Source organism: Eutrigla gurnardus (genome assembly GCF_963514095.1).
Source record: "Eutrigla gurnardus genome assembly, chromosome: 15".
Taxonomy (NCBI): Eukaryota; Metazoa; Chordata; class Actinopteri; order Perciformes; family Triglidae; genus Eutrigla; species Eutrigla gurnardus.
In genome coordinates, this window is record NC_139938.1 from 23,414,664 (window position 1) to 23,437,261 (window position 22,598).

Below are 22,598 nucleotides of genomic sequence, written 5' to 3' on the forward strand. Positions count from 1 at the left end.
GACCACCCTCTCTTCTTTCCACTCTTTCTTTGCTCACTCTCTCTATTTCCCTGTGGCCCTCCCCCTCCCTTTTCATGTTTCCCCCTCCCTCCATCCTCTCTTTCCCTCACTGGTTCAGTTAGTCAAAGAACAGATTCACGGAAGGAGAGAAAAGGGGGGAAAGGCAGGACGAGAGTGAGAGCGCAGGAGCGGGGCAGGCTGGGGAGAGGGGTGTGGGGTCTCAGCCCTCTGTCGTGGGGGGTTGGGGGGGTTGAGATACACCCCAATATTTAGTGCTAAGTACCATGGACTGCCTCTGCATTGTGACTACAAAGGTAAGCCTATCTGTTGTTCCTCACTTTAGCTAGTGTGTGTAAGAAAGAGTGAAAGGAGCCACAACTGTATGTGAACATGTAAGAGGGAGCTCATCTTTCATCTCTCAATTATAAAAAGTGTTCTTCTTCTGTAAGATGTATAAATGTTTCTGTCTTTGTGATATTTTTGGGGAGCTTTGTATTTGTCAGGAAAAACGTCAGGGCAAGCCGGGCTACCTGAATGTCGTGTAGTCGGAATACTCTTTGATTTTCTCCTCTCTGGATAACTCTCTCCCACTCTCTCTGCATCTCCGACTCCGTGTCATGCTTGGCGAGTGTACAAACAGGGGCTGGCTGACCTGCTTGGATGTAGTAAAAAAAAGCGGGAGAGAACCGGCACTCGGGTTGCTTGTGCGGGGCTTTGTGTCATGCCGGAGCTGCAGAAAATGTCAGGGAGAGATCATGGGAGGGCATCCTGCATGCTAATATGCTCATTTTTTTCAGCCGCTTCGTCTTAACCTCGACCGTATAGGTTGGAGCTAGCCACTGTGCATCTACACACATCTACCTCTCACACACAAGACATGAGCGATGCATTCTATCACACACATGTGCTCAGCGGCAGCACGCCGCTCCATGGAGGCAGTCCTGGTCATGTAAAGAAAAATGACTTCAATGTTGTATTTCTAGTGTTCAGATGGCTGCAATCTGCTTTAGACCTTCAAAAACGCTGCTGGACGTACCGATTCAGAAAACCAGGTGAACAATAAACTGTAGCAGCTGCACCTGAATGCAGCTCCTGACAGGAAGTGATGACAAAAAGTGGGAAAGGGAAATAAACACACACTCTTACAGCTGTGTGAGGGGGGTGGGATCAATGGACATTTTAACTTGGACCAAGTGTGTGAGTGCAGCTGGCCCTTTCAGATGTATTACGTAAATATGTGCTTAACGGTGGCACATTACATTCATTTGCTTATCAACCTCTCAGTTTCCTTGGCAACAGAGATTATTGGTCAGTTAAACATAGGTAGGCGCAGTCACATGAGCAGCGAGACAGAATTCCACACTGGAGGTTTACATTAAAGAACGTTAAATACGTATCTCTTGATTTGATAGAAGGAAAGCTAAAACTCAATCTCACATCTTCATCTATTGAGCTAACTTACGAGCTGACAAGCTACCGTTGTTGTAACGAGCCTATTTTAGTTACCTAACAGGATGCAGCGTGACAAATGTTTTGTGAGAAGAAGAAGAAAAAAACGTGAAAATGTCAAGGTATCTCTCTGTGAGCCGGGAACATCAGTCCCTTGTGCATCTTATTCACCTTGAGTATGACTCATTGAGTTAGCTGGGGGGGAAAACACCAAGTAAAAGTTGGTAACGGTGGATATTTCACCAAACCAGTTCCAGAATCCTGCATCGCTATCGAAGTGAGAAAGGACTTACTGTAAAGCTGGCAAAGAAAGCCTGACTAGTGCCAAGCGATTGTGAGACAGCTGGTCAGTTTATAAAAGAGAAAGTTAGCACACAGTGACTGATTGGTCATGTGCGTCTTCGATCGACCAATGTCACTTTTGGCTGCGTTGCCGTTTCACAAGAGAATTGGAGATCTGCCTCGCCTTACCGGTGTGCAAATTCAACCCGATCATGGGTCGGACTTGCCAAAAAAACTCGGCGTATTCCTTTAAATGAAACTTTACTGGAGGCTGGCTGCATTGCAGGTGAGGAGCGTGGCTTGCCATCATGTAGTAGACGATGGGTGAGTGGCTCCCTGGGTGAGCTGTTTCATGACACCCACATACTAGAACAGATTATGTGAACAACGTTGCCTCCCTGAGCATGCCTGTGCAACAAAGTTTTGCTGTGTGGGTGAAGCCGGAGTAAGCCAGTGAGTGACAAATATCTGATAAGAGTGAACGGAGCACCCCGAGTTAAAGCACCACTAGGCTCCATGCAGCTTTAAGCTTGAGCAATGCCATGCAACGACATACAAGCTTCTCCAGAGACTTGAATCCTTTCCCCAGTGAGCCACTGTATTGTGATTCACCTCAACATTGAGTTTCCAATGAGGCAGTAATAAATTGACCTATTTTGATAGCAATAGAGGCCGGATTTGTGCAGTTCTGTGAGGAAAAATAAAGACAACTTAATGAAGGTCAGGCCGTCCTGTGGAGAAAGTTCATTTGAATAAGATTGTTTTGTACTTGAGGCGATTAAGGTAGAATTAGAAAGTAATTACTTTCCATTTATTATATGGTAAATGCTAAATGGACCTGCATTTATGTAGCACTTTTCTAGCTTAGTAGCTACTCAAAGCCCTTCACACTGCTATACTGGTACTGTCCTTAAACACGTGTCTACCCTGACAATTTCCAACTTGTAGTAAGATTGCCTTGAACATCTTGTATTTTCATCATTGATAAAAGTGACACAAACTCAAACTTTAATTTCATAGCAGGTAATACAGATGCCTAGTTTGCCTCCTTCGAGTTTTGAATTGGACTTGTACATTTCAACCCCATCCTTTACAAAAATCGATTTTTAGAATCGCTCAATTGGTTTGAGTCAAAATTCTCTGATTCCAGCTTCTTAAATATATACACGAACAGTTTCTGGTGTATTTACTCCTCTGTGACAGTAAACTAGATATATATTCAGTTATGGATCAAACAAGACATTTGAGGGATGTCATCTTGGGCGTTGGGGAACACTGATTTGTCGTTTTTTGTCATTTTATAGACCAAACAATGAACAGATTAATCTACAATGAATATAAGAGTAAGTGGCAGGCCTAAAAGAAACTATCAGATAGCAAGATGGCAATACATCATGCAAAAGTTTCATTACATAACATTAAGAGCTGTAATATTAGGGCACATGAGCTTGAGGAGACGTCACAGGATTTATATTTGGTTGTGAGTCTGACGATACCTTTGACTCCCTCCCTGTATGGCACTGAGTCAGAAAAGGACGGTTTGATGTTTGAGAGGCGAAAACAAACATGGCGTAGAGCTAAAAGAGATTTAAGCTCTAAAAGCAACTTCCCTCAAAGCTGTCATGATGTCTGATAGAATATGATGGCAATAAAGAAAATATATCTCCTGCATGGAAAGGAGGACACACAGTATGTTTCTGCTCACTCTTACTGCCTTCCTCCTGCTTTGCTTGTCTTACACTCCTTTGATTATCACTCCTCTCTCCGTTGTCATCCCTGTTCCACTTCTCTGCTCTCACATTTCCAATTCCACATTTTTTGTCCTCTCTGCCTCCTTCACTTCTGTAATCCCTCACTCAGTCCTCTCTTCCAGCTTCCTCTTCCCTCTATCTCATTTTACCTCCTTCCCCCCCTTCTGCTTACTCTCCTCTTTCCTGCTCTCTACTCTCTAGCTTACCTCCTGCCCTCCTCTTCAGCATTTCAAGGCTTCCCTAGTTAGTGCTCCTTCAAATAAATTATACATTTGACAAGATGTAGTCAAAGTCAGCAGCTTCTTGTGCATATTATTGGCATCATGTATGGCCTACATGGACATCTCCTTCCCTGAATGGGTTTGAGCACTCACATTTGTAGTTATTTTGTGCTGCCAGCTGTTCTTATGGTTCAATATATATGAATATTTATATCTCGTGGATGTGTGCGTGCATACGAGGATGAGAAGCTTATGGCTGCTGCATTTTGCTCTAGTCCTAACAGTCTCCAAAATGGAGTTAAGCTAAACCCTCCACTCAGCATCCATTCAGCTCGTCCACGATTCTGCCCGTCTTGACAAGTGTCCATTCGCCGTACCGTGTGATGTGCGTTCTGCATGAGTGTGCGACATGCAGTACAGTATGCTGTGGGTTGGGATTAGTGATCCAGTGGAGAACGCATATGATCTCTGCTCAAGGGCACAGGCGTCCACGAGGCCCTTTGTATGCAGCCACAGAGACAGTGATCCTGCCAAGTTGCTCCCAGGGCACAGTGAGCGGAGCAGGGCTTGCCCCAGTGCAAGTCTGATGCCACGACTGCACAGCGCAGAGCTTCTCTAGTGTCCGGACCAAAAAACACGGCAGAAATCAGGGGATAGTGAGATGTATTTATACAGAGATAGATGAAGGAAATATCGCAAATCTCTGTGGTCAGCCACAGTTTTTTTTTGTCTTCAAAGTACACACATTGCACCGCTCACCCACACATTTGAGAAAGCCACACACCTACATGATCAGACAGAACTCGCACAAGCTGCAGCCCATCCTGCTCCAGCACAAGTGGCTTCTGCACTGTGAATTGCAGCCTTGCCCGAGCTAAGAGCTTGGTGCAACTGCACATCTTCGAAAAACTTGTCAGGTTTAATTAAACAGGAGGTAGAGGCTTGCTGTACGATGCTAGCTCTTACTGCAGCTGCTGATTTCAAGCAGCTTCACCTCGGAATGGTGTTGTTGCAGAAACAGAGGATCATTTAAAACTTTTATATAAGTGGTCTTGACTGGGAACATCAAATCATTAGTTCTAAATGCTCATTAATCACCTTGTTTCAGCTTCTTTAGCTTGTAGAGAGGACTTCATATTTGAGCTCATCAGTCGCTTTCTAAATATGTTGCCAATGCAATGCTAACCTCACAGCTCTCAGTTACCTTATAATGCCCACCAGCCCCACCAAGGCCTCAGCCAGAGAAGAGGCTGTTAAGAGCTTCTTTTTGTCAAATGCACACAACACAATCTGTGCTGTTTCTTTGCTTCCCCCGGCTCAGTCTCATCCAGTGAGAGGATGAGCAATGCTTAATCATTTCTTTTGAATCTCACCTTGAATGCTTAGATACTATTAATGGGTGTTTCAGTATGCCACAGTGTGGCGAGGCCACAGGCTCAGTCTGTACCTTTATTGCTTTTTAGTGTTTTCATGAAATCTTTTATCTTACCATCTATGAAATGAAACGGCAAATGTTTCTTGTCGTGTGGGCGCTTAAACACCCAACATCTTTGGTGCCTCCTGATCGATGATCATTTTGTTGATTTAACATTAAGGGAATGTAACGTGATGCATCTACCTTGTTAACATCAAAGGGCCTTCAGCCTTTCGAATAAAAATACAAGGGAAAAAAATCCACAAATCTCTCGTTTTCATATATATATATATATATATAAATAACAGCCCACTCGCTGTCCACTCGCAGTCCACTCGGAGACCCAGCTTACAGGCTCTGCTACTTAATTTCAGTGTTTTGGCTGTCAGCATCGCTGTCTGTCCTGAAATTGACCATATGACAGGTGACAGATTAGATCCATCATGGCCTGTTTGGGCTGGGGACTTTGTCGTCTCACATTGACTGAGAAGGCTAATGGCGAAACATGAGGAGGACCAGGAGGAGGAGTGTGGCTGACGACTCTGCCACTCTGCTCTAACAAATTGTTGTGGTAATTCTTTAAATATGACTCTGAAATAACAAAATCGATAGCGATGATAATGAATTTTTAACGATGGGGGGAGCCAAGGTCAAGGGGGGTCAATTTCACGGAGGACTCTATAATAAAACTGCATGACCACACTAGGCATGTTTGTTAAAAGAGTCAACTTACTAGCGCATGTTATGTAATTCCAGTGTGTTTGTCAATCTGTCCTGCTGGGGTGGGACCGTGATGTGCGGGAATGCAGATAAGAGGAAGGTAGAAGGAAAATTATGGAAACAAGAATGACAAGGATGATAGTGATGATATCATCGATATGAATAGCTCTCGCATTAGCCTTGCAAATGGGATCAGTTTTGTTTTTTTTCTTTTACAGTGCTGTGATCATAGTTTTCAATACAGCACACAATGACACCTGGTGGCACGTTGTTAAACTACAGCGCAGGAGTCCATGACAATCTGGTTCAGAGATACCGTCAAATGTGAGCTCGCTTGTGTTAACGCAAGCAGCTGGATCCTCAGACACTACATTATGCAACATCAGCCCGAGCCTTAAGAGAACATGCCTGGTCTGCATTCGCTGAGGTCAAGGCCTTGCAATTTTACCTCATAATTAATAGGAAATTGCTAGAACCTGTATCAGTTATTCATGAGCAGTCCCGTCGTCAAAGACCGCCGCAATGTTCTCATGTGAAATTAAGGTCATGGACTCAGAGGTGCCCAGAGTACCAGTCATATTTGAATTATATGCTTTCTTACTCTAATGATACACCTTGCCACCTACATGCGGCTTCAGCCTTGGAAAAAAAAAAAGGAAAAAAAAAAGTGAACATTTGAATGAAAACCACAACCTGAGCCAACGACACCGTGAGAGTTTAAACACACAAAGCGCTCACACTCCACACAGAAATGTACAAAGCGCACATTATTTCCTGTGATTTGTTTGTCTATTGCTTTTTTGTATCTTCATGTTCCTCTTATAGGTGATGTCAGTTGCCTAGCAACCAAGCAATCAGGGCCCGATTGTTGCCATGACAACATGGCAGGGGTATCATCATGGAGAGAATAGAGATGAAAGGAGGAAGGGAGAGAGAGAGAGAGAGAGAGAGAGAGAGAGAGAGGAAAAGAGATAGGGAGAGAGAGAGAGAGAGAGAGAGAGAGAGAGAGAGGAAAAGAGATAGGGAGAGAGAGAGAGAGACGGAGAGAGAGAGAGAGAGAGAGAGAGAGAGACAGAGAGAGAGAGAGACGGAGAGAGAGAGAGAGAGAGAGAGAGAGACAGAGAGAGAGAGAGAGCCCTGCCATTGAAGGGTGCTGATAATGTGAAGCCCACAGTGTGCAGGTAGGAGGATGACCTCTGTGTAGGCGGCAGCAGAGAATGCTCATGAATGCGGCGAATAGAAAATTAATGTTTGGTCTTATGCGGCTGGATCCGCGGGTTGCGCTGTGTTTGACACCGTTCTAACAGCACAGGCTTCATCCCAGATGGAAATGTCACGATGTGCTCCAGTTGTCTTTAGTCACAGACAGTGAAGCTGATGCAGAAGCCACAGCTCAGTGTGTCGCCGAGGTCCAGAGGGCTTTGGGGCCTTACGTCCGCAGGTGTCATAACCCATCCATCACCCGACAGCGGTCCACTGTAAAACAGCCCAATGGGGTCATGGTGCATTTACTCTGTTTATTCCCTCACTCAGCGCTGCCTCACCATTAAAACAGCCATGTAGCAGAAAGAACCGAGTTCTGAGAGGGCAAGAGCAGGAACTACACACATATACACCCATTATGATGCCAATTTAGATACTGTGTGAGTCAGAGTGGACGCAGATATATATATATATATATATATATATAGTGTCAAAATACTGACAACATTGATTAAATTAGAGGCGTGGACAAATGACATGTTATTAATGTAAAGATCGTGTCTTGAAGCTGACTAGCCCACTAGCCGAATAGTGAAAAAGTACTACCATAACAACACGTGTACTTTAAGAGAAGCTTTGCTTTGTCAACCATTAGAATGTGAAATGTTACTTAAATACAGATATTAGTATACAAATGTTAGTATCCTACATCTGATGTATATTTATACGTCATGAAATAGGGGGCCTGTCAACATTCACCCATTCACACACAAATCCATCCAATGACAGCAGAGGCTGCCATGCGAGGTGACACCTGCCCATCAGGATCTAATCTAAACACGTTCACCAACATTCACATGCCGATGGGTTCTGTAGCAATTTGGGGTTCAGTATCTTGCCCAAGGACACTTTGACATGTGGAATGGAGGAGCCGTCCATGTGGACTGCAGCTCTGTCTCTGAGCCTCAGCCGCCCCTGAAGCTATGAAATTACCAGTTTTGCCCAACCAAAGCATTCAATTTAGAATACAAAACCAAAGAAGAAGCAACACCTTGCAACATGTAATTGCTTGAATAGACGACAAGTGATACATTCATCATCAAAATTGCTGTTGGCTTATCAACCAATTAATGTTTGATGCATACAGAAGTTTTTGGAATCTCCACATCGTCATTACGGAGCATCCTTCATAACAATGGCTGATAATTTGTATTCAGACTTCAAGTGTGAGCAGTAGAATTTGCAAATCAAGCCAGGCATAATAGCAATGACAGGAATTTGCACCCTAGAAATGAACAAATAGGCTATAGTTAAAACACTAGCCGCAAAGAGATAAATCAAGCTCAGAAATTACGGAAATGTAGAAGTGCCAAAGACTGCAGTTCTTCAAATGGCCACTTGAGGCTGGCTACACAACTGAGTCAATCCCCATAGACCTCCATGTTCGAAATGAAAATGTTTACAGGTGTGCAGTCAATTTGCACGCCAAGCAACTGCTGGACAACGTGCGAGCGTTATATCAGGAACTGAACTGTCAATGAAACGTGACTCGCCGAGCTTCTTAGCCTTAGCTAGCTTGGTAGCTTCGAACTATGTGGGCATGTTTCAGCAATCAGGCTTCATTTGAACTACCTTGGCTCCATCCTTGCTCCACCTTCTTTGCTTATTTTTGGATTAGCCATCCAGAAACTGGATTACAGTGTCAGCACTACCAAGATGGCAACGGCCAGAGCCGCCCACTTTGAGCTTCACCCCGACTCTTCAGAATCCCAGGGGTGACGTTACTGAGACCACGTCCACTTTTTGTACAGTCTATGGGATTAATATGTAATTATATAACGGTTGCATAACATATCTGTGTCAAAATTGTCCCCATTTTAAAATCATCATCATGACAATCAGCCTCTGCTTTTACGTTTGGTGACGTGGCGTGTCAACGAGGGAGCTAAAGGGAGCGTGAATGGAAGCCTTCTGTCGTGTTTGTTTCATAAAAAGAGAGAAAAAACAGAATATAAAAAGGTTTACTCTCCATTTCTACGTCTCCTTCTCTCCCCTCCCTCACTCACTAGCAGTGACAAACATATTTTATGAGTCACGGCTGGAGCAGGCTGCCAGTCCTCTCTATTCAGACCCTTGCCTTTAACATCAAGATATATCCAAAACCAACAACTCTGGCTTTCAGGAAAACTCTCCCTCCTCGTCTGCTACGACATCCCCCCTTCCCCTTCCCTCTCTTCCCCTCCCTCTTTTTTATTTCCCCTTCCCCTTCCCTGCCTCCCATCTCTCTCTCTCTTTCTCCCCATCCCTCTCCTCCTCTACTGCGGGTGTCTGGGAGGCTGTTTTTCCTCTGTCTCTCGCTCATGAAGGGCCGCACTAAGCTCCCTTCCCTCTGCCCGTGTGTGGTAGGTAAATTCACCTCTCCGTTCGTGTCGTTCTTCGCCTTCCATCTCTCTGTTGCTGCCTCTGTTTTGCATGTTAGCTTGAAAGTCTGCTAGTCGTTCTGGCAGGCGTTTGGGGAGGTCTGCTTCTACATCTGTGCATATTGCTTCGAACATGTTCGCAATCTCCTCCTCTGTCATAGATTAATCCCAAGAGTGTGTTTGAGGATCTTTTATTTTTCCGCGTTCCTGGTACGTGTGCTCCGGGTAGGTCTATTCATACACTTTGGGTATTACGTATGAACGTGGCCTGATGCATGTGGGTGTGTATGTGTGAGCATGTTTAGACACGCAGTAGGAGTAAAACTCTCGCAGACTTGTTGATTAAAGCCTTATAGATATTCATGTATGCACCAGCATTCTCTCTCGGACAGATTTTGTCCATGTATATTTGAATGCAAAATTATATTTTTCTGCACCTCTATGCTTGTGAGGACACAAGGACACAAGCACAGTGATCTAAGATGAAGACAATCCTCCAATTGACAGAATTGACGTCACTTAGAAAGAGGTCATTTTTCAATATCAGGGTTGGGAACAGAGATTAGGGTTGGAGGTGAGAAAATGGCTTTTTCGTCAGACGTCATACACATTTATATAAATATATAGTCCAGAGCTCCTTAATTAGCAGAGTAGGAATGGCGAGCTTGTACTGGGCTGATTTTGGCTCAGAGATTAATGCATTTTCACAACAAGAAACCACTGTGTCTGTGACTGTGTGTGTGTGTGTGTGTGTGTGTGTGTGTGTGTGTGTGTGTGTGTGTGTGTGTGTGTGTGTGACTGTGTGTGTGTGTGTGTCTGTGACTGTGTGTGTGTGCGTGTGTGTGCGTGCGTGTGCGTGTGTGCGTGTGGACTAACAGAGCTTTGAACCAGTTATCTATGTTAGTGCTGTTATTGCAAATGTGACACAAATAGAAGCTTTAGGTTTCAGCAGCATGAATCGCAGTTCATTGTTCAACAGATTTCTATTGTTAGTGGCTCTGATGAAGGAGAATCATTTTTTTTCTTATTGACTTGGTGATTGGAGTATACAATGCGATCAATAAATTACAGGACATTGACACAAATGTGTTGTTTTTCCCTCTGTGCACCAGCATGTTGGATTTTAAAATGAAACAACGGCAGGTTTTTCATGCGACTGAAATACCCCCCAGAATAAATCAGTGTTGTAGGAAATATTTGGATGTCAAAAACAGTGCCCTGTGGAGTTTTCCTGTAAACAACAAGTTATATTCATGTTGAGTGCAACTCTTGAAAAATGTGTTGTGTGTACCAATGCAATTACTTCCACATATAACATTTGCAAAGCCAATCTTTAAAGTTTGTTCAAACCTTCCATTGTTTACATCCTGCATGTGTTGCCACATTAATGTCACTTGTAGATCAGTGGAATAGTGTGACACCATTGGTTCAATGGAGGTCCGCTCTATCACCTATAGTGCAACTGGAGGTCTAAAACTGCACTGGGAACCTTCAAGGAGCAGGATGCACTTTGACTAAAGCAACTGTGAACAACCTGCTGGATAAGGAAAGACTCGTATTGTGGATGAATGAGAAACCTTAACAGCTGTGAAACAGAAGACTCTCAAGGATGTGTCAGTGACAGCCATCAAGACAAGAGTTCCCCTGTAACATCAACTGTGAAGAGAGGCCGGGTTACAGTTACAGCAGTAAGGGCACCAGGAAAACCCGTAGAGTTCTGGATCAAAGCGTTACGGACAGATAAGACTAGACATGTGCCAGAGAAAAAGAAAGATCAAGGGGTGGACAACATCGAAACAGCTCATAATCCAAGGCATGCCACCTCATTTGTCAAACATATTGGAGGTGACACCATGGTCCGAGTGCCAGTGGAGTCATATCACTCAAGTCCATTGATGATTTCTCTTCTGTCGGCGGCAGTGGGACAAATTCATTTGATCACCTATATTTGGAAGACAGTAACTAAATTTCTTACACAGCTCATCTGATGTGTTTGTAAATGACCTGATTTCATAGCTGAGAGTTGCCAGTTTAAACTCATACTGACTTCAAGACAACATGATCCTCCAATATTCTTGCTAGACAAGTCAGAATGGTGTCACAACACTAGATAAACAATGTATGCACCCATTGTCTTCTGTAGGTCCTCTCTCTCATCACTGTAAGTGATGTTTCAACATATTGCTATTCTTTTGCCATGAAAAGCTTCAGAGTCAGTTTGATAGGCCATGTGCTATCAAGTCTACCAATAGGATGGTGTCTGCGGTGTAGTCATAACGATGGCACAGTATATATAGAGTTGTAGGGTCAATGGTGTGTTGAATTATTGGATGCGAATTTCAAAAGCAGACAATTAGTTACCCGTGTAAAAAGAAGCAATGTCTGTTATTGTTTGTTTCTCATCCTCTTTTCTGTGGTAAGAGCCGACATTCTACCAAACCTTCCTTACTAGTTAGCACACTGGGTAATTATACTAAGTTGTTAATTACTATGCGCTCTGAAGTAACTGCGAGGTGGGTCAACTCAGTACATGCAGTTCTCTTCTTCCTTTTGTCAGCGGGGTTCCCTACAATTTCAAAACCTTTAAGGTCACACACAGTAGTACTCTACACTTTGCAAAGTCCAGCCCTCCAATGCAGCCAATCATAGGGTAGCATCGGCCAGTTCTGATCAGCTGTGATTTTCTTCACTTTTAGGCTGGTTTTGTAGATTTTGAGTTAGTCATGGTTAAAATTATGCCTTGGGCATTGCCTAATAGTGATGCTCGATACCCGGAGAGGTTGGAAACAGATGCAGTACAATCCTAAAACGAGTACATTAGTGCTTCTATTCTAAGCCAGCTAATGAAGGTATACCGAATGTATTAACATCCTGTCTTTGCTTTTTAGATGATTGTAACAATGGATACAGACCGGCTCTGTTCCTTCATGTTATTGCCATCTGTCCTGATCCCTATAGTGATGTGGCGATTCACTTTCACATCACCATGAACACTTTTCAACCCGTTTTCACCGCTGAATGAGTTTGGCATCCTGGATACATCCTTCAAATGCATGTTGTAGATGCTTCTGTCCATTTATCTCTGAAACTACTTTTTTGTTTTTCCAAAAAGAGAGTGCGGTGTGGGCTTCTTGTTAGCTGTGACAGCTTGTGATGGCATAGCAGCAGGAGGTGGGGCTTAGCCAAGAGTCAATTTTGCTAGCAACAGTCAATGTGTGTAAACTAATGGTAACATTACTCCCTTTCAGATGGAAGTGGTGAACAAATGCAGCATAGTCACTGGCAGTCAGCTCTACCTGTTTGCCCCTGGTGCCTTGGTTTTTTTTTTATATTATTATTATTATTATCTTGGCTGGAAGCAGTAGCTGACCAAACTGGCACCCTGCTGCGCTCGCTAAACGCTGAGCCAAATCAGTGGTGGTCTGAATCTCTTTGTTGCATTTCATCAGAGCTGGCTCCAAAGAAATATACTTTACTCTGTTAAAAGGGTGTTTCTAAAATTTGAGAAGCCACATACGGCAATCTGCAGATCCGTAGGAGCTTCAGTGGAAGTCTATCGTAATTAAAATGGGTCATACAACTCTTCTCCAGCACAGTGCGAAATATTTTTGGCCGTCTTGCCTTTGTTAATGACGAAAACCAGATAAATGCATAGTATTTCTTTAAAGTTGTTCTTTACATAACACTAGAGCACGGGAGCAGTCATATTTAAGATTACTTGAGAAACAACATGAACAAAAAGGCACTCCTTTTTGTATTGTATTACATTGATCTATTGGGTTAAGTGTTCAAAATCAAAATGGCACTTTTTGCTACCTGGTTCAGAAAGAATTGGAAGCACCTCATGATTGTATATTAAAACCTAAAGTTGGGGGCGAGCACCCATAGGCAAATATTATGTAATGATCGGCAATTTACTGCCCACTAAGTGACCTGAGTCCTGGCTGTGTTCACGCTACAAAACTTACACAATCCCACAATGCTAATTTCCAAGTCTAATTATAGGCCGAGCTGTAGGGATGCTCCAAGCCAAAAAATGTTACTAATAGTCTGACCACCATCTACCGCTATCAAAATAGCACAGTGGGTGATAGAAATTGCTACAGAAAATATGACTAAATACGGTAGTGCTATGGCTTAACCTTTTCCAAGTTGTTTAAAAGAGTAAACGTACAAATAGCTTTTCAAAAATATAGCTGAACCCGATACAAATGAGATAAGAGTTACTCTGAAGACCAGTCTTGTGTTATTCAGTCACTATACATTATATTATTGCATATAAAGCCAACCATTGTGGTAGCATGTTCCAATGTTAGGAAGGATGGAGAGGCCTATGGGGGTGTTGTTAGCTGAGGGAACGCTTTTAAGTTTGTGGGTGGTTCTGGTTTTCAATAGACAGATTTGAGCTGACAGTCCGTAGTGCTCGCTCTTCCACATTTTCATACATGTATACGTCTCAGATGGAGGACAGCTGGCAGAGGAACGTCTCAGTGCTGTGGACAGCACACTGCTGTTGTCTTTAGTGTGGGAGGAGGCCCATCAGAACCAGACTGTGATGGAGGAAGTGAGGTGATGGCTGTATAAAATTAGTAGTTGATCTGAGACAGACTTCACTTGTCACAGGAAGAAGATCATCTGTTTGGCTTTCATGATTATAGTGTAGATGTTCTCATCCCAGTCGAGGGTGGTGCAGATAATTATCCCCGAGAGCTCAATCTAACTATTTAATAACTTACTCGAAGCATCTCTACAGCTCCCAAAAAGAAAAACAAATCCGTTCCCAGGCTTATCAATTTTTGGGGGGCTTTTGAAGTATGTTGATGTGTAACATGCACGCCATACATCATGCATAAAACATTGCTCCAAGTCATCACTGTTGATGACGACTCCATTCTGACATGTTACTTGTACACAGCTGGGAGACAGAAGCAGACAGAAGCAGGAATATCAGATGTGAAACATCTCAGTGTGCCTCTTCAGCAACCTGAGTGCAGAAATCTGCCACAGGGTGTCCAGATTGTGGGCGTAACCTTGTTTTGTTTATTTCACTTGTAAGAATGAATCCCTGTGCGATTTACGGGGAATGTGGAAGTGTTTTAACCATGAAGTCGAACTTTCCCTGACATTGTAAAGAGTGATTTCATTTATCAAGAAATAAAACAGTCCTCTCTGTTTTACTTCTTGCTAATCTTTTGGCCGTCTTGTATGAACTGTTTTCTAGTAAGAACAGGTGAAATCAGATATTCTAGCCAAGAGAAATCAGATACAGCCAGTTTTGTGTAGGTGTGAATACTATAATTCTCACCTTGGGTGTTTTCCTCGTCAGCAGAGTTGAGGCCGTCTCAGAGCCTTGGGAGATTCCCAGTTGTGTTTGCACTTTAGTGAGACTATTTCAGCGTCAAAGCTGCTGAGTGCTGGAGGTTATAGAAGGATTAAGTCTGGCTGTGCTGTATAAGAGTGGTCCACATCTTTCCCCAACCCAATTTAGGTAGGTAACCCACACCTTAAATATTAGATACACAAGATCGATCACAATAATCGATCGTGGTGAATTTCCATAGGGGATAATTGTAATAACGCCAAGAGTGGCTTGAAAAAGATCATTGTAGAGAAGTAAAAAAAAAATAGAGCTGGATTTAAAAAATACAATCGCAAAAATAAGCTTTTTAAATGTATTCATCCCTAATTTCGGCTTACCTGAATGTAGCGAAATTACTTGCAAACTGGAAATAAAGAAGCCTATTATGAGGGAAGCTTGAATGTGCTGCACTGAAAACTGACTATTTGGCGGAAATACATCATTTCTACATCGCAGAGAGTCCAGACAGCTAAAAATACAGCACTCAAATGACGTAGTCTGCTTTGCTTGTTCCTTTATTTTCCCTGTCAGAATTGAGATGAATTTGTAGGTCATTTTTAAGAGACATTAGAGGATGTGGAAAAATATTACATTTGTGGTCTATAACGTTAGAAATGTAGCACAAAGTTTGACGCAAACTATTAAGGATAATGCTAGTCTGACAAAACTATGTTGTAATACACATTGTTGATCAGTCACAATGTATCAACATGAATATGCATATTTGGGGGGAAAGGTGGGTCCAGTTCTCTTGTAATTGTGAAGATTTTGATAGACATATACTTCAGATTGCATACAGTCAGGCTTGAATTTCTTTTTCTCTTTTGTAAAGGTAAATCACTGACAGTGTGTTTTTCCTCAACCGCTCAGAATCAAAGATGGCTACCGAGGCTTGCAGAAAAGAGGAGAAAATGTTACGTGTGGCACATCTGGCTCAACCTACAGTGCATTAGGCTTCGAACCATTTTCTGGAACTCACAGGCTCACTGCTATAACAGCCATGGTGAATACTGCCAGCACTAGCAGCTCGCTGTTCTTGTCACAGTGCTTCTTTATATGCTTTGTGAATTTGAGAAAACACTGGCATGTGTCATGGCATGTGACGCATGTGGTAGTAGCATGAGGCTGCTGCCTTCATGTACACAATCAGCTGTGACGGCAGCAGTCATCTTATAGATACGGTGACCACAACGCTGCTGGGAAGTGGACGATTTGTTAGGGATCTGCCACCCCCTGCAGATGTTGTCATGGAAACACTCTGGCTCTTTTGGGCTTCGCGCTCTCTCTCTCTCTCTCTCTCTCTCTCTCTCTCTCACACACTGCAGCATTAGGATGTTATTACTACACTCAACACCGGAACATCACAGTTCAGGTTTCCATGTGACTCCCACAGTTACATAATGCTGTAGTGGAAGGGGGAAGCCATTTACAGTATATGATCACCACGGAAACGATGCTGTATCTATGGTGATTAAAGATAGTATTACATCCACTGTTATACATAGTCTCCCTGAAAATGCTATTGAATCAATAGAAATCCACTGAAATGTGTAAAGACACATGTATACAGTACTAGTTAATAGGTTATACTAATAATAATAACAATAATAATAATAATAATGATAATAATAAGACAAAAATAATTATTTAAATGATATTTCTGTGAAATTACGAAGAGGCAGCGAACATGACTGGATTTCCCTCCTGCTGTTCTTATACATGTCAGAGCTCAGTGGACTGAGAAATGCAAAGGTTTCTGTTCATGTTTTTTCTGCCTACGTTTACTTCAAGTCAAAGCTTTATAGACCGTTTTCTCCTGTCTTTGAGTTAACTGTAAATAATATTTTTGGGAGAAAGTGACACTATTCTCCTTCACATTGTGCTCAAGTCATGACCTCCCTGTGTAGGTCTGTGATAACCCTGCTGATGCGTTAGGCATTGCTGATTTCCCAGGATATCCCCAACTCTCTGGGAAAGTGTTTTTTTTTAAACTATCAGCACCTCTCTGTTATATTTGGAAAGGTCTGTGTGTTCGATTTAACGGTGACGTCACCCGGCAGTGTTGAGCCCTGCGCCGCAGTCGGTCCTGAGATGAATGTACAATATTTAAATCTAGCCTACCTGGTTCTCTCACTCCACCCTGTGGGCTCACAAAGCCAGCACAACCACACACAGGAGTGGAGAGAAAACAAAACTAAATCTAAAACTAAATGTAGAATTCATCTTGTGAAGGGCATAAAGCCTATTAAGACATAATGAATGAAAGGAAGTTGCCTGCTATCGATGTTGTTGGTTATCTTAAATGGCTTCCAGCTCTGTGAGTGAAAAGAAACTTTCCACAGAACACTTGTCCATTCCAAATAACCGTTCCTACACCTTTAATCAGTAGAATCATTAAAAAAGCGTCATTGGAAATGTAATTGTGTGCTTTCAGAAAAACACATCATGTGCATGTCTACTTTTAAACTTTCTGTCTAAATATAAACTGTTATCAGCTCCTACATGATAAGTGGTCCTGCTTTTATCTGAACTGCTTGATCTGTTGGGGTAAAACAATGCAATGATGTGGGGAGTTTTTTGGCCTGGTGAACAAATAAAAATATTAAAATGGTAATACCGGTACAACAAACAATAAGGTTACTTTATTTCACTTCACTTAATTTAATTGTTTGTGAGCGCGTGTTTGTTTACATGCAGATCACACAGCATGCCTATTTGTTTGTTGTGGAAGAATTTACCGTATTTATGATGAATGGGGGCCAAGGTCCAACTTGCTGCAAGATGACAAAACACTGGCAATAGTCTTGTGTGAGTGTATTGATGAATGCGAGCAAATACATTTTGTAACCATCGCGTGCTGTCCAATGACTTGAAACATTTCAGCACCTTGGACAGCTCTTCGAGCACTTTTCCAAAGGTCCAACAGGGGGCGCAGTAATTGCACTGTGGCATGTGGTGGTGAAGCATGCTGTTTGATGTGGCATTTTAATATTTCCCAGCATCCACTGCCTTGAGATGTGTGTGTGTGTGTGTGTGTGTGTGTGTGTGTGTGTGTGTGTGTGTGTGTACTACTAATATTATTTACATGCTGCCACTGGGCAAAACAGATATAGCGTTGCTGTAATCAGTTCCTTCAATGCTTTTCCTTATGATTCCAGCTGCGCATTCGGTAGAAACTTTACGGTCAATCAAAAAAAAAAAAAAAAAAAAAAGAGAGAGAGAGAGAGGGAGAGAGACTAGTAGACATTGTACAGACAACATGGCAGCATCAAGCGACAGACCGGCGCTTTAAACGTGTCTAACGTGTACGATCATGAAGTTACATAAAAACATCGTAACCAGTAACCGCCGCCACAGTCACATTTCGACCGGGAAGCCTGCCTGTTATCCGGGCGACCCCCCCTCCCCTCCTCCCTCCTCCCCGCTCTGCCTCCTCGGCGCTCGTCTAACTGTATCGTGGCTCCGAGTGAGTGGCGGCGGACCGACGAGCTCTGGTCTGCGCTGTCCGTCTGCTGCGAGGCTTCGGACTGATGTCTCTGCCTGTCAGGAATTTAAAGTGTCTCTCGCCGGTCATGTGCCAGTGTAAGGTCATCTGCAGCAACCGGACCCTGTCTCTCATGTTCGGGTGCAAGGTAAGCCTGAGGTGCGAGCAAGCCGACGGTTGCAAGCGGACCGTTAGTTTATGTAGATATGTCAGAAAAAGAAGAAGAAAAAGCGGGGGAAGGCCTGGTGAGGAATTGCGGGTTTGGTTTTGTGCCAGTTTGAAGCGCGCTCTTCTCATCGCAGATAAATTAGTCCAGCGATCAAACTCACCTCCGGTTCCTCTTGTCCGTCTGCTTTCAGGTAGCACCGTATTCACCGCACCTTTACCTCATCACCGCCTGCTCGCCTTTTCTCATAGATGGCCAATTTACACAGAGCAGCATCTCTTGACATTCATGGTTGTGTTTGGTGTTTCTTCTTCGTTTTCAACATTTTCTTTTTTTTGCCGATATTTAATGAATGAAAGAGCACTCGTTACCAGATGTCCACTATCTGCAGGGCGAGTCACATGGGGGGCTGTAACCTACAGCTAACCTGCTGATTGCTTCACACTGAGATTTGCATCCCAGCTAAGCAAACTGCATGGTACGCTTTTGACCTTGGGAAACGCATTTTATTGCTCATTGATCATCAGATAACACCACAAGAGACACGTGAAATCCGGTATCAGAGGTCCTACTGTTTTCTATAACCGACTGATGAATCAAAGCCGGGCTGCTTATTCTGACAAATGTGTGTTCAGTGTGGTTTTGTCTTAATTTGGAGTGGGAGATGCTGTCTTTTTATCTAAAAAAACAATTAATTTGTTCATGGCCTGATTGTCCATCCCCTCCCATATGCCCCTCCTACAGAACTTCAGGTGTTTCAGTGAGGCAGCCAGCTCAGCCTCCCTCCACATGGCCCAGCCTGTTTGCATTTTGAAGCCAAAACCGACTCCACTGGTCCCGCTCTGTCCAGGCGTTGTCCCTCAGCTTGTCAAAGGGATGTGTACCCGTGTACAGAGCTCTGATCATTTGTTTGTTGATTCAGTTCTGACATTTTGGTTTGTGTTCCGTCTCGTTGAATCTGATTATAGCATTAGATGTGAACTTGATTTTGTTACATCCACCCCTCAAAAAATGGGATTAACTACTAAATAAAAATGGATTGGTTTGCAGGTTGTAACAGATCTGGCTTATAATACGGGGGTTCAGCTAATCTAAAACAAAAGCTAAAAGCATTTTATGTTAAATTAATGAATGCAAAACTTTATTCTTTAATGCTGCGTCTTACTACGGTAAAAACGAATCATCCCAGGATTCAAGATTAGCCTACTTTGTTCTTTTATCAGCATATCAACACACAGAGAATGTATCAGTGTCACAGCATCCCCCTTAAACATGCCCCAATACCTTATTTGTCCATATTTCCAGCAGGTTCAGTAGCCAAACAGCTTGCATCCAGTCTGTTGCAGCCTCGTGGTGGGCTGTTATCGGTGGGATTTTATTTGGCCGGATCCTTTGGGATGGCCAGTATATTGCAGGGATATGCTTTAACTGCTCCATCATGTGTTTATTTTATTACACATTTCCAGCGTCATCTTTTTTAATACCCCAACATTCTCGAGGAATGCTAAACATCTACGAAAACAATAGCTATCACATGGCTGGTCTTTCCCCAAGGTGATGTTCCAAGGTTATTTGTTTGCAAAACCTTTGTTCTTAAACAAAGCCTCTCCGTCATCTATAATTCAGGATCTTAATTAAAAAAGGGTCTTCATGTGGTTGGAAGCATTCAGCGGTGCTTTAATGCCCTCTTTTATGCTTCGTGCTCATTGATGGCCTCGCAACATTTAATCAAGACGTACAGTACAGCCTTGCTGAAGTTTGTCTTTGAGCTACAATTCAGTGCAGCGCTGACATCGAAGGCCACGCGATGTGAACCAGCCGAAAGGACGGCATTTAAATGGAAACGGAGTATTAATGTAATGAATGATTTACGACTCAGGGATCAGTGTGCCTTCATCTCGCTATCAAGATCGATGATCACCTCACCCTGAGAATCGATTCTCAGACGTCTTTACTGGAAAATGGACGGGAAAGCGATCTGCTCTCGCTCATTACCAGCCCACGACCAAATGATCCAAGAGCAATGATGTTGAAGATATCAGCAGGTGATATCAAGGCAGAGATGGTTCTCTTTGCTGCGCTGCGGACTGTGCTCCTGTATGTGAAGTGGCTGGTTTTACATTTCACCTCCGTACTGTACTTGACTTTAAAGCTTTGAAAACGCGCATTTCCTCCTATGGATTCAATCCATTTCATCCTGCTGTTTGAGTCATCCTTAAAAAGAGCCGCGAGCCCCAGCTCTGACAGTACACTCACAGACATGTGGGCAACAACAATGTGCAGCAGATATTTGCTAATGCTGTGTTAAGGTCTCAGATCGAAGCATTCGGGGTCGCCCCCGCTTTGCTAACTTGCTCTTCCCAGCTTATCTGTTATCAAGTACTGCAGCTGCTGTTGAGTGAGCAATGGATGTGCAGGTTGTAGTAGGAAGTAGCACTTGTGGTATACAAAAACTAACACTGTACAGAAATGGCCCTTACTGCATCCACCTGTAAACGCCACGCAACAAATAATCATATAAGCAACCCAACAAGACATCCCTCATAAAAGAAACCAGTATCAGTACCAGTAACTAATAGGATGAATGGGTTAAATATTCCAACTTGAAAATATGATTCCTTACAAAAGTGTCAAAACACCAGAATTGAATCTGACAGGAACATGATGAAGCCCCACCTCACTCACTCGCCTGGTAAAGATAATCATCATCAGTCTTTGAAACACCATTCAGCATCTGTGTAGCACGCAGACAGAATCAGACTACCTTAAACAAATACAATGTAATGTATAACACGATTTATAAACGAACATAGACGAGAGGATAAAGGAGAGAGTTTGGGGGAAGGTGACAGAAAGTTCTGGCAAATCACAAAGACACACTCCCCCAAACACACATCAGTGCATATGTTGCTAGTTAGCTAGCAGCTAAAAAGAAGCAAGAATAAGGCATGAAATGTAGATTATGTGTGTGTAGTTACTATGTTGAATTTAGATACGACAATCAGACGATAATAGAACGTGATACCTACTGCTGCCTTGACTGCGCGTCTGTTTCTAGTTTTCTACCATTAACCAGTCTGTGCTGTACATCAACATGGACTCCAGTTGCACTTGTTTGTGTGTGTGCCTGTATAAAACAGAGGGCTGGGGGAGGGCTACCACTACAATCCCCGCTACATGTGCAACATACATTAAAATGTATGTACTCAGCATAAAAACGGTGTGTGCATGCTTCTGTGAGCAGCGGGGGAGGGGATGAAATTATCAAGACTCCTGAGCTGTGAGATGTGAGGAGAATGGTGGGGAATAGGTTCCACCTGACCTGCAAAATGACACAGCATCTGAATTAATGCTTCTTAGATAATTCAAGGTAGCTGCATGTTAGACTGGACTAATATTTGTGTTGTTTCTGGCACTGCCGTTTCTGCCTGATTTATCACTGCAGTGTATCCTCAAAAAACCCAGAGGCCATTTTTTAAATCTCAACACACAAAACACTTTGTCAAATATGTTGAGTTTGGATCAATTTTACAGAATTTAAATTAAGCTACATTATTTTGCAAGATTGGGGAAATGAATTCTCCATATCATTTAGTTTGATTAAGTTCACCTGGTCTGCAATTTATTCAACACGTCATTAAAATAATGCTTATTTCTTATCTTACAAACAAACATGAAGTTCCTGTGAAAACAGGCTCCAGACAGACGAGATGGAAACCTCTCCCCCCGCACTTTCCTCAGCAGGAGCACTGCAGCCAAGCAACCACTATGGCACCATTCACTGTATCTATGACTCTAATTTGATTATTAAATTTGAAGATGATACATCAGTGTGGGACTTATCAATTATGAGTCATCCCACTGAAATGCGATTTAGAATCTCATTAATTTGGGTGAGAGGAGCATAAATTAACAAGCATATATTAAAGACTGAAATGTAAGGAAGACCGAATGGTGAGTTTCTAAAAGCAGTGCTGAGCATCCAGGGAGTAAAAAACATATTTCTGTATATATTTTTGATGACTTTTCCTGTTTCGTTGTAGTAACATAAGCCTTCTGATGGTGAAGAAGGCCCAACAGCACTTTAGGCTTTTCTGTTTTATTTTTAGAGAAAGTCTTCAGTTGGTTA

The 22,598-nt window shown here is 42.8% G+C and overlaps 1 protein-coding gene across 7 annotated transcripts in view; it reads left to right on the forward strand.

The window, feature by feature from the left end:
- The window catches only part of dlg4a (discs, large homolog 4a), a 59,116-nt gene continuing 36,518 nt past the window's right edge, over positions 1–22,598 (forward strand). For 2 of the 7 annotated variants that reach the window (XM_084029174.1, XM_084029175.1), the window contains exon 1: positions 9,168–9,442. In XM_084029174.1, the coding sequence (XP_083885300.1) occupies positions 9,401–9,442 (42 nt within the window). In that variant the 5' untranslated portion in view covers positions 9,168–9,400. Of the gene's footprint in view, positions 315–9,167; positions 9,447–18,300; positions 18,452–22,598 lie in introns of those variants that run through there. The other 5 variants (XM_084029176.1, XM_084029177.1, XM_084029178.1 and 2 more) reach the window with 4 other exon arrangements.